At 38.0% G+C, this 13225-nt stretch overlaps 1 protein-coding gene across 1 annotated transcript; it reads right to left on the bottom strand.

Moving 5' to 3' along the window:
• Window positions 1–882: 882 nt before the first annotated feature.
• On the bottom strand, window positions 883–11815 carry kras (v-Ki-ras2 Kirsten rat sarcoma viral oncogene homolog). Its single transcript, XM_063479932.1, has 5 exons — window positions 11574–11815; window positions 9295–9412; window positions 8390–8568; window positions 7655–7814; window positions 883–3370 (listed from the first exon to the last, which is right to left on the bottom strand). Exons 2-5 carry the CDS (start codon window positions 9403–9405, stop codon window positions 3254–3256), a joined length of 567 nt encoding a protein of 188 aa, XP_063336002.1. The 5' UTR covers window positions 9406–9412; window positions 11574–11815; the 3' UTR covers window positions 883–3253.
• Window positions 11816–13225: the final 1410 nt, after the last annotated feature.

The following is a 13225-nucleotide window of genomic DNA, read 5'->3' as shown; positions in this document are numbered from 1 at the left end:
ATGCTAATTCTTAATACTTAGATTTAGCAAATTTAATGAGCTAAAATTGGTTTTAACCAACTGTTTGGACTTTGCAAATGTAATTACAGTTAAAATTAGATTCCTGTCAAGGTGCCTGCACTGAACCGGTTTCATTCAGATGAAATAACATTAAGAGCTCATTATGTTAAACCTGGAGAATAAGATCAAGCTATTTCAAAGAAAGGATACAAGACAAATGTGATCGTGTGTATATTTAAAGCTGAGCTTTCTTATCAAATCAGGTCTCTGGACTGAGTCCCAAATAAAACCTCAAGTGTGGAGCTTTTGTTTTGTTAGAACTGTGCATCATGGCCTAATGAAACTGTAATGGCACGTTTTTGTTTTTTGTTTATACATATTAAAATATATCAACTTACTTCATGCACGCAATGAACCTGATGACAGGTACATGAGGTTAATTCTTGTCATAAATGCCTGTCCATGTTTTTCAAAATGAATAAGAGTAAATATTTGTGCTGTGACTTGAGTATATTTAGTGCTTTTATATTCTTCTTTCAAATGTACCAGGTAAAACACGGCTGACTCTATAACAAGTGTGAGCAGATGGAGAAATGCCCCTTCACAGAGCTGCTTCTTGTCATCTGTAATACTTTTCAAACTGAGTGAACAGTGCCATCTACTGGGAAGACTGGCGAAGTCTTCAAATATCAGAAGAACAAAATGAGAATGAACACGCATCCTATTTTTAATCACTGCAAATTTGTGTCAATACTACAATTACGTTCCCCTGTTCTCCAGCAGTTTGTTGTGCTGTGATGGAAAAAAAAAACAAAAAACGAATCAGTTCATTCAAATTGAGGAGGAAAAACGTTATGAAGGAAACAGAAAAAAATAGTTGGGTTCCTCTTTACTTTGTTCTTTATTACACATTAAATAGGAGTGGTGAGATTTATGGCAAAATAGACTCATTTGAGATTAGATCACCACTCTACACTGCCCACCACAGGTATGATGTAAAGTGGTCATTCATTCACTTCCCTAAACCTGGACCCCAGTCACACTCGCTGTTCACATACAGAGAGCGGAGCGAAACTCCGTTAAAGCAACATTCATGTAGACACAAATGAAATGAAGCACAGTTTACAAAATATGCACCTCTCATTATCACAACTATACAAAGGTTGTTAAAATACGATCCAGGTATAAATGATACATTTCAGAAATCAGCTGTTGGCACCCATTAAAAGAAAGAGGAACATTTCAAACATTACAGTAAAACTACTTGTGAAACAGTATTGTGGACAGGAGGGTTCCATAATTAAAAATTGCATCAACAGTTATCATCTACTTCATGAAAGAAAAAAAAAGAAGAGGTAATAATAAACTGGGTCAAAATCCATTAATCCTGAAAGCAAAACGTCACTTCTGGTGATGCACATCACTTTTTGTGGGAATAACAATGCTCCCCTAGAAGAGCATTTTGTGTATCTCTAGAGCACATGTGGGAGAAAAATAAATGTCGTTTCGGCTCTTCCAACCTATATATGTAGCACCTAATGCAAAGATAAAAGGCAAATTTAAAAAACCCAGATGAGCAGTTTGTAAATACAATGGAAAATGGTGAAATTGGGGTTGACCCCAGAAGGAAGCTGGACTTTTTATTATTTTTGTAATAAAGTCAGACGATTTCATCTAAGAACCAATTTTATGGCAATTATTGCCTCATTTAAAAACATCCGTTCCAGTTGCATCGCCACACTAAACACATTTTATGAGAGAAAAAAAGAAATTATTTTGCTGGACAATCATTTTTGTTGAAAGGCAGGCCAACAAACAAGTTCAACACTCCAGCAAAAGAGTCCAAGGAGGAGGAGAGAGAAGGGGGAGGGAAAAAAAAAAAAAAAAAAACCCTCTTCGAAAAGCTAAACAAAATCTGAAAATTTATTTGGACAACATTTTGAACAACCTCTGTGACTCCACACCAAGACAAATATTCTTGACAGCTTCGTAAAGGATTCGTTCTGCTTTCTAGCTGCTCACAAGCAAAGAAGTTAGTGCGCAAGACACCTCCGTGGCCTCTTATGTTCTGCTGCTGGACAAACCTTAAATTATGCAGTGAACCTAAACATTACGGTCAAATACAAAGTCCACAAGGAGGAGGACAGCTGTTAACAGCTGTTTTTGAGCATACATTGATGAAATGATTATTGTCAGGATGAATCAAAACAATCCTACAGTCAAATCTTAGCCTAAAGAAAAGCAGGAAACTTTTAACCGAAGTCAAAAAAGGCAACACAAAATGACCCACATAATGTGGCTGCTAGTCCCATCTTATTAAGACAAAAATGGGTTTAAAAAATATATATCTTGCTTAGAATTTCTGCTTTTTAAAAAATGGCAGATTTATTTCTCACAAAACCAAACAAAAGCAAAAAACTACTTTCAAAAAACCTGAAAAACTAGACTTTATGTCCAACCGAGTCAGAGTTCTTTATCGCTGGCTTCGTTTAATCCATCGACCAGAGGCAGTTTACCCATGTCTTCTAGGACATAATTCATGCAAAAAGGAAAAAAAAAAAAAAAAATCTCTCTCACCTCATGGCAAGAACACACAGTACTAAGAAAAGACAAATTACAAATTAATTAATAACTAATGAAGGTGTTAAAACATTCAGAGATGAGTAGGAGTTTGCATGCATACTTATCAGTGACATAGCTAAGTCATACCTAGAGGTCGTTAGAGACGGGGACAAAACACAGGGGCTGGGATTGGATCTCATCTGGCTGACTGTTGGTCCTTTCTTCATATCCATTTTGTCTACGTGAGCGGGATGAAAATTCATTCTTTGGCATCCCATATTTTTAAAAAGGTCATTAGAGAACATGACCTTTCAAGCAAAGAGAAAATTAACTCAAAGTTTAATGAATAATTTGTTAAACACAATTCGCAATGCAATTGGCTCCCAGCTCTGTAAAATGCTCCAAATCAGCATTATCATTTAAAAAATAAAAATTCATCAGGCTCTTGAACCCATATTGTGGGCAACTGGCACTAAACTGAAAATGAAGCTTATTGGTGTCCAAAGAAGCAAATAAGGGAAAGAAAAAAAAAAAAAAAAAAAAGGAAAAAGAAAAGGCAGAAAATTCAGTTCAGGTTTAGTATTGTGTGGGTATGGAGAAATAGGCTAATAATTTAGTGTAATGTACAAAATGTATTACTTGAACTGTTCAACATAGTTGCATTTTTTTTGTCTTAAAAGGGAATCATTATTCACATAATTGTACACTTTGTCTTGGACTTCTTTTTCTTCTTTTTGCCCTCCTTGCTCATCTTCTCCTTATGCTTCCGGATTTCTCGCACTAACGTGTAAAAGGCATCGTCAACGCCCTGGAAAACAAGCAGAGAGTGTGCACCGTTAGAGTTAAGAAGCTTTGTTCATGACTGCACTGTGTAAACTTGTCTACTAAAAGTGAATCAAAATCTCCAAATAAAAAGTCTGTCCATTTTAAATACATTGTTTTCTGATTAAGCGTACATTCTTTAAATGAGACACAATTCGGGGGATCAATCCGATTCGAACCATTTAGGACATGCTGAATAAAATGTGTGTTTCAGTATAAAAGTCAGTGGTGCTTCCACTGACATCAAAGACAGTGGCTGCAGTTACATGAGCTTCATTTCTCAATGTCATCAGCACAGTCTGGCACCAGTACAGGATTTAAAATGTATGTACCTGAAGTATTCATAAAATATAGTTCCAGTGGAAAAGATGCACCGCTGGGAAAAGTGCTCTCACAAGCAATGAATAAACAAATTTAAATTACCCCTTTAAAACTCTTTTCTTTTTTTTTTTAAATAAATGCGCCAATTTATTCTGACAGAGGTATTTAAATTAGGCTTTTATTCTCTCACAAAGATCCTATTCAGATTATTGGTGGGTAACAGGCTCCATGGAAATGCAGCAAGTGTCGTTTTAATGGCACACTGACGTAAATGTGTGAGTGGATGAACATTTTGAACGGTGTATAAATGTGACAATAATCTGTAAGGAGCAGTAGAGTAAGGAGCCTGAGGCCAATTTAAGGTTTTGACAGAGACAGCAGGAAAACAAAGAGTAAAGAAGAAGGGATTTATATCAGCAGGAAAAATTGCCTTAAAACCACACGCACACAATTTGTTGACGACACATCTCTGCCATTTTCTCAAAGCGCATCCTTCGCAGAAACACATTACAGCAAATGATTCAGTCCAATGTTTGCAGTAACATCCTCTAATCACACATGATGGCTAAACCAGCCCAAAAACCCCATTGTTCATGCTGATTTCAGCCCATTAAGACACTTTCACACTGGTAGTCTGAATCTAGGAACGGTTAGCCTGGAAATCTGACTGTGTGAACACAAGTGCAGACCCCTTTCCAGGTTGACTAAAAGGAAAAGGTCTGGCTGCCAAAGTGCAGAAAGAAGGTTTCTTTCATTATAGGAAAATGTATTTCAGTAGTAGTGTTTGGATTAAAACAGGACAGAAAACAGACTCCCAGCTTTACAGTCGGAAAACAAACCCAAACCTGGTGCCGTGTTAGTTTTTATGCTCGAGTTGAGCAATAAGGTAGGCACTTGTTTGTTTGGTTTTTTTGTAACATTTCTCACTCTATGCAGACTGTTACTTCAGTCGTGCTTTTTCTACTTACAGCGTTCAATTTTTCTGACATCTCTCAATAAGCACAGTCATCATTCATAACGGAAATAAGGGGAGAAAAAAAAAATCCCCACCCCTATGAGGAAGGCATAATGCAAATGTCCACCAGTGTGAAAGTAGACTAGCTTGCATAGATCAAAGTTCTTTAGGCTCAGTAAACCAATCCAGTGTGAAAACAAACTCAATAAAATCAACCATGATACACAGAAACACTGAAAGGAGAGGAATCATCAGCTGCCTCAGCCTCATGTTAGACTCACACCACAGCCCCAGTAGAAACCAGCAGGTTAGCTTTGAGAACATGTGAAGCACCAGCTCCTCACTGAGTGTCTTCTTCCATTTCCTTCACCACAATTCCCACTAACAACACACACGCAGAGCTGGTGGGTGTGCGGCTGCATACACTTACCCCTTCACATCACAACACACTTTTTAAGCTTGACACAGCGCGGAGTCTTTTCTTCCTTGCTGATCTTATTGACCCGGTACAGCCTGATCTCCCGTACCAGAGTGTAAAAGGCATCTTCCACTCTCTGCAGTATGAAACACAACTTTCCTCAATGTTGAGGAATACACAGGAGGAGGGGGGAGGACATACTATTTGGATGCATTTGTTACAAACTACAAATTCGAAGGAGTAAAGCAAACTGGCGGTGCAGGTCTACTTGCAAAGTTTGCCCTGCCTAATCCTCTGCATAACACTTGATTTCAAAATCTTGGGATATGGATGAGTATAAATGTTGATTTTTTTTTTCCCCCCCTCCATATCTTTAAAAAGATAATTTGAATGTTTTTAAGGAGAGGAAATAAATATTAAGTCATTCAGAAAACAAATACTTGGATTCAGTATGTTGCCTGACATGACTACTATTAAGCCATGATGCACTGTAGTCTCCTTACTTTTCCACCCAAATTGAAACTGACAAAAGCAGTGTATTCAGCTACATCAGTCCAAAACAAGTGCAACGCATTGAGCATATGTATACAGTTGTAGTCAGAAGTTTTAATTCACTTATCATGGGCATGAATGTCCTGATAATTTTGGGCCATTAATTTTTTCTTTCAACTGATTGTACAGCATACATCTTTAAGCTTGAACTTGGAGTTCATTTTAGTTTTCTCTAATCCACACAGGCTCAAATACAAAGACACACCCCCACTAACATTTGGCTAAATATCCCTTAGTGAGTTGCACCTCAACCAGACACCAGCCATCAACAAGCTTCTGGCATAGTTCTGGCTGGATTGCTGACCACCCTTCTTGGCAGAATTTGTTGAGTTTGTGTAAACTTCTGACCACAACTGTAAACAGACAGTGGAGAGGTGTAATATGGTGCAGGAGTGGTTCAGAATTTTGATTACCCGTGTGGCTGTCTTGTTTTCACCTTCTGAGTACATGTATGCAAGTGTTCTGTGATGGTAAATAAGATCCCTGAGACATCTACTGTAGTGAGGACTAAGACAAGGCGGCTCTCTTTGCTTTAGCTTGTGGTTTTATATCTGCTTGTGGAGAGATTGTTATGAATATGATACCTTTACAACTATGTAAGATGCAGTTAAACTTTACAGGTGTGACCTGGACATGAAACATAGGGGCGCGGTACAAAGGCAGGTGTGGTCAGGGAATGCATTGCTGGATGGAGGCCAGTTGAGTTTTGCCCTAATAAAAATGTCACAATATGAATATATTTGCATTACCAAAAAAAAAAAAAAAAAAAAAAGAGCAAAGCTCAAGCCACCAGATTTTAATTTATCCCCTTTGGCCTCTGCACCACAGCCAATTTTAGATGATTCAGTGAAAGTCTCATTTTTAGCAGATGCATTTGGGAATCTCAAATGGAGTTACCATTACTTCCAGCAGAACAAGCTTAAATGCTTCTCTAGAACTTTATTTTTTAAGATGAAAGGGGGGGGGGGGCAAATGCGGCAAGCAGGGTAGGTCGTGAGCGAGGACTGTGTTGGTGTGTCCAAAACCTCCTTAGTTATTCATGTAACGTGTGCAAGTTCCAAAACTGTATTACGTTTTAAAAACTGACACCTTCCAAGCTTGCAGTGGGCAAGTGGTAACACAGTATTTGTTTGGTATCATTTTAAAATTGTATATTGTGCACATTGTGCGTTTCCAGAGAAGATTAAATTATTTAAGAGTTGAGCAGCCATGAGTGGCTTCAAATAAATGTAATAGTTCCGGGTCTAATAGAATCAGCACTGTGTGGACACTGAACTTCCCTGCACCAAAAGGAACTATGATTCACCCCAGATCAGAGAACACTAAAATGCGCTTACAGATCACTCCAATAGCCAGTCTGCTACCTAAAGCCATGCCCACAACACACACCACTGATATCACAGCAAATCTTCCAAAACCCCAGACACAGCAACCAGTAAGCAGAATCATTAACCCTCTGATTAATTTCCGACACTTTGCCCTTTCATGCAGAGTCCCTGACACCGATTTGCTGATTATTTATAAAGCAGGATCCTTTGCAGTTGGGCCTAATAATGATTTAATTCACATATCCGTGACAAAGCAGCATGCAATGATTACATTGTCACCCATTAAATTTAAATTAACCAAAAAAGATTTAAAGATGCACAGCGTGTTACCTGAGACAATTTCAAGCAAGATCATCATTTAAAAAAAAAAAAAAAGGACCAACAGAGATAGCAACACAAATCAATAATCCCTCATGATTCAATCACATTCTTGTGATCCATTTCCCAAAATCATCCAGCTGTGTTACCAAAATTACCATCAGCTTACCTTTTCTGAAAAAAACAAAATTTGATACGAAAGGGACATTTATGGAAATGACAAAACGACCAATAACCCTGAGACCACATGCACCTCCACACCATTTAACATGCTCTCCAAACCTCCAGTGCAATCCCACAACAGTTTAGTGACAGAGTTGACAAATGAGCCGCTTTGAGTCTTGAGGACAACACCCAGTCTGTTGTTGGGAGTCTCACCTGTCTGGTTTTGGCTGAGGTCTCAATAAAGGGAATGCCGTAGCTACGTGCTAAGTCCTGAGCCTGCTTTGTGTCCACTGTCCGGGACGGGAGGTCACACTTGTTCCCCACCAGCACCATGGGGACGTCCTCAGAGTCCTTCACCCGCTTAATCTGTTCTCTACACATTCACAGCCAGAACAGAATTGCAGTTTTAGTTTCATTTTACTTGTGTAGTACTCCATTGGCTACGTAACACAATGTTAGAAAACACTGTACAAACAAACCACACTGAACACACATAACACTTGTAGTGTACAGAATGACTTTCTATAAACTACAAGTGTTGCTGTAGTTTTCAGAAACAAGAACATTAATGACTTAAGCTCAGCACCTTACAGAACACTGATACACACATATTCTGCTGTAGTTGTCATTCCTACAGTGTTTTTTTTCCTAAATAAATTACATTTTGGGTTTGTTTTTTGTTTTTTTATATTTTAATAGAAGATCCCATATATTTACAATATTTTAGTATATCATTAGTTAGGGTGTTTTTTTGGCTACAGTATATATATATATATATATATATATATATATATATATATATATATATATATATATATATATATAATAAAAATACATTTTTATATATACACTTTAGCGACTTCAAAATACAGCATGTTATTTCTTAGTTTTAAGTAAACTACTACATACTGGGTCCAAAGACATGAGGCCATTTCTCCCCTAGCTCACCTATAGTGGTGAATATCTTCAAAGGACTTGGTGTTGTTGATGGCAAAGACACAGAGGAAACCCTCCCCTGTCCTCATGTATTGATCCCTCATGGCGCTGTACTCCTCCTGACCTGCTGTGTCCAGGATGTCCAGTAGACATGTCTCTCCGTCAATGACTACCTGCTTTCTGTAAGAGTCCTGGAAGCAAAACACATCAGAATCCTGGAATTTAGTGGTTTTAAGAGATGTAATACAAAAGTAATACAATGAGATGATAGCTTATTTAATAATTTTTAAATAGATTTTAAGTTACTCTAAATGTGTTGGCTGAGTGTGATTTACCCATGATATCGCATTTTTAATCTAATAATTACGATACTTAAAGTTATGAGATGATTTTAATAAAAGACACCACAGGGCATCTTCTGTTCATTACACTAGTAGGGCACTTCATTTTTCAGCAGACCTCATATTACAATGAGCTCATTTCTACCGTGTCGACGTACTCCAGCTTTTTATTACGCTGATAACTACACTCAATCCCATCTAACACAAATAATTACCTTTGCTCCAGTGAACAGCCATACCTTTGGATGCTATCTTCTATTCAATCTATATCAATGGTCTAACCTCCAGCAACAAATCAATAATTGATTGAAATCATGATGGGACTTAGTTTGATCACTGGCCTTTTGAGAGCTCGGGCAGGAAGACATCCATTGAAAGTTCTAGAAAGCCTGTTTGGAGTCTCTCTTTAAAGCTTAAACCAGTAAAACCTGTTGTAACTCATTTTTTTGAATATATACATACACACACACACACATATATATAAAAAAACAGGACTTACAACTTGTGCTGCCCCCTTTCATATGTTGACATATACACAAAGACACAGGAACAGAAATATTCTATATTTTTCTTTACCTCAATGGTGGGGTCATATTCATCCACGAAGTGATTCTGGATGAGCTGAATGGTAAGTGCGCTTTTGCCAACGCCACCAGCTCCCACCACAACCAGTTTATATTCTGTCATGATTCACCTGTAAGTTAAAAAAAAAAACAAAAATACAAACTCATTATATGATTATCTTCAGTGAAAGTCAAATGGAAAGTATTAGTTTATCTGGTGCACAATCAATGCCTCGTGCATTTTCCACTTAAAACTATTTTACAATCTAATCGCATTCACACCTTGTCATTTCTGTACAACAACCCGTTTGTTTACTGGAAATCTGCACACTCAGGACTGGCAGAATGAGAAGATATTAATATATGAACACCACTTCCAGTGAGTAACTCCACTTGCCCTCAGCTATTCTTTTAATAACACACCTGAATCACTGGGAAATTAGATTTCACACCAAGTTTAGTTTGCTTTTCACAGAGAAAATGCCCATTTTAGTATTAACCAAGAGGCTTGTAGAAGAAGCTTGCCACAAACACAATAGATGGTTAATCTGCATGTGTTTGTATGCAAATGGAGGTTATAAACAGAAAAAACCCAAATGGATTCACAAAAAGCTGCTATATAATCAAATATTCTTTAAATAATCAATTGAAATTGCTGCCTCTGAAAATTGTCAGAAACATCAAACGTGAAATAAAATGCATAAAGATGAGATTATGCGTATATATAATTAAATGTCTAAATTCAGTAGTGTTTTCTGAGTGACAGCTCCACAACAGACGCCAACCCCAGGCAGAAATCCATGACATTACATTAAGGCTCCAAAATTGACAGGCAACTGGGAGGGTCTCTGCTGTCTGTCTGCTGTGTGGAGCGGAACACATCAATAGTAGTTGCTGGTCTTTTCAGAGGCTACAGCACAGACAGCTCGGCCGAGCCTGCAGTCAGGGAGGAGTGCCACTAAATATTATTGCTATGTCTAGAATGCTACGCATTTGCCCAACTACTAATAAACTGGTTTGTGCTCACAACACTTTTCTTTACAAAATTGTCCCCTATTATTTCATCTACACACTAAGTGATTTACACATGTCATTGACGCTATCTGTAAAGAAACAGCCTCATCTTTAACCTGAACAGATAAGACCAATGCCAGTGTCAATGGCGATTCCTCTGTGTGTGCCACATGGCTTTCACGTCTCTATGTTTATGCTGTCACTTTGCAGCATACTAGTCAGTGAAAGTGGAAAATGAATGAATACAGCAAGCTGTCAAGCAAAAAACAACAATTTAAAAATAAGGAATGTAGCTCTTGTACTCCAGTAAGAAAATATAATTTGCGTTTTAAGGACTGAGATTTTTTTATTTTATTTATTTTTTTAATACAGTGAAAAATATCTGCTTCAAACTGTGGCAAAGTTTTGAAGCTGTGGAAGGTCGATGGAAACCTTATTTCCTTAAGATAGGAGTGTGCCACTCGTGGCTGTAGCTTGCCTTAAACTGAACCCATTAATGGCATGCAGTGCATCCACCTTTATGTTGACATTCCTGAAATCAAGGCCATTCCCAATAGAGGAAGAAGAAAAAAAACCCACTGAACTGAATATCACTGCGGGAGAAAAAAAAAATCACCTATTACACAAGAAGACTTGTCGATATTTATTAGCAAACATATCGTTATGCTAGTTTGGAACGGTTAGCCGGCTACGTGATTTAGCTTTTCAATGAAAGACCACCTATCCTATCATGCTTCAACAGGTAGAAACAGTAGCATACTTAGAAGTCAACAGGGATTTTGATTTAAATTCACCGCTTTGCGGCTACAGGGTTACCAGAAAGGCTGTGTGAAACCGTCTGAGCACCAGGCTGCTGTGCTGCTAGCAAGCTTAGCACTGGAGCTCGCCAACAGCCTCGAAAGTAAACTCACCATGAGACCACATCAGCTAACTTAACGTATTATAAAAATGTAATTCATTAAAAGGAGCACTGGCTGCACCGCGTACCCCGACACACTCGTTATCATTCATTCAAAGGGGAAGGGTGCCAGATTTTGAAGCCGCCATTGATAAGCTAGCTCACAGGTCTGCGTTGCAGGGCCAGACGGTAGGTTAACAATTGGGCGTAGTTAAGTTCAAAAAACCGAAAACGAATAATACCACTATAGCGGTGTTGCTTAGTGTTTAGATAGCGGGCACGGTGACCGACTAACTACATTAGTGAAAACAATGTTTCGACAAGCATTTAAAATAAGAAAGGGGGGCCCAACATGTAATAATCTCCTCCATTCGTTTTACCTTTTACTGAGTGGAGTTCCGCGTCCGAAGTAGCGACCGAGTCAAGCTGATATTCCTCTCGTTTCACACGATCTCTGCATTTCCTATTTCTCACCAAAACTCCCGCATTTAAGTTGATCTGTCGTCGGTTCACAAGCAAGAGAGAACATGCGAAAAAGTGAGCAAATTAATCGATTGAACTTTCCATTTGATCCAGCGCCCCGGCCTAGCTGCTCCGTCTGGCCTGGTTTACGCGTATATGGGCGGATACCAGGCGTACTTTTACCCATAAACCATAGCAGGATTTCAACCGGTCTGGGGCATTTATCTCTCGATGTGTGTATGTGTCGCAATATGAGTTGTAATACACTGTACTTTGTCATTTGTGTGCGCATTGCGGCTCTTTTACACAGCTTTCATTTATGACTGTAGATTTATATAAGCACTGATTATTCTACTATTAGTGGAAATGTTACCTGTTTTTTTAATTCACATATGTATGTTTTTAAAATTATTATTATTATGTTTTAATCAGACTGAGAGGTTCATATCAATACTTTAATAATTGAAATGATTAATGATTTCATTGATATACCCGCAAAGGTCACAATTTGTAGGACTTGTGCTCTGACTGCTGCTGCCTGCAGTCAACAAAGCCTAGGGGGCACTCCACGAGCCTATTTATAGGCTCTAAATATAACTGGAATGTGCAGGAGGGACGTCATTCCCAGGCAGGAAAATGATTTGGCAATCCCTTGTCAGTTTTCCTACGTGTTCACAAGGGTTCCTCCTGCGCACTGCATGTGCAGGCGTTCGTAACAAAAGACGGACACAAAACCCAAACTTATGTTTAAGGATAAAAGGAAAGAACAGCATATAGCATGTTTTTGTTTGTTTCTTGTTTTGTTTTGTTTGTTTTTTTCTCTTTTAGTCATGAGGATTATTGCCCATTGTATCAGAAAGGTTGTTTTAGTGGATTCTGTCTGGGACCTTATACTAAAAACATTAAACAAATAACATGCAGCAAACATAATACGTTCTTGTACCGTAAAATAATATGACGTTGTTTTTAAAACGCAATGCATTGCTTTCACATTGTACAACAGACACGCTAGAGGGCACTATTGAGCTCTCAATTCCATGTGCTGCTGGATTTAGAGATCATCTGTGAAACAAAAGTGTAAATTGAGAATATCTGAATCACTTTTTCAATTTTGAATCACTTTTTCATTACTTTAAAAGATGACAGGTCAGAGAGGTACAGGTAAGAGGTAACTTTACAGCTGAAATAGACTATAATCAAATGCTCAAACGTATTAAGGTCGCATCATTCATTATACTGTGAGCAAATAACAGTAATTATCATAATCTGTGCCTGGAATTTTACATTAGTGTCAGAGAAAATGCTGCATTGTATCTACATCTCAAAAAAATATACAGTGTGGAAAACTAAGGAAGTAGTTAAAAGAGGGAACTTAAGAGTTCCCTCTTTTCAAAGTCGTACACGGTTCAAATGTTAATTGAACAAAGAAGAAAAAAAACCAAACCCTCCTATCTACCAACGAAACTCTAACTATAGTTAACTTTCGTATCACCATTGAACTACACATATCAAAGGCACTGTTATTTGCAGACATGAAAGCAAATTTTGGACAAAAAGTAATTTCCACAGT

The sequence above is a fragment of the Pelmatolapia mariae genome, linkage group LG7, assembly GCF_036321145.2.
Source record: "Pelmatolapia mariae isolate MD_Pm_ZW linkage group LG7, Pm_UMD_F_2, whole genome shotgun sequence".
Taxonomy (NCBI): domain Eukaryota; kingdom Metazoa; phylum Chordata; class Actinopteri; order Cichliformes; family Cichlidae; genus Pelmatolapia; species Pelmatolapia mariae.
Note: the sequence above shows the minus strand (reverse complement) of the source record. Positions and strands in the feature narration are given on the sequence as shown.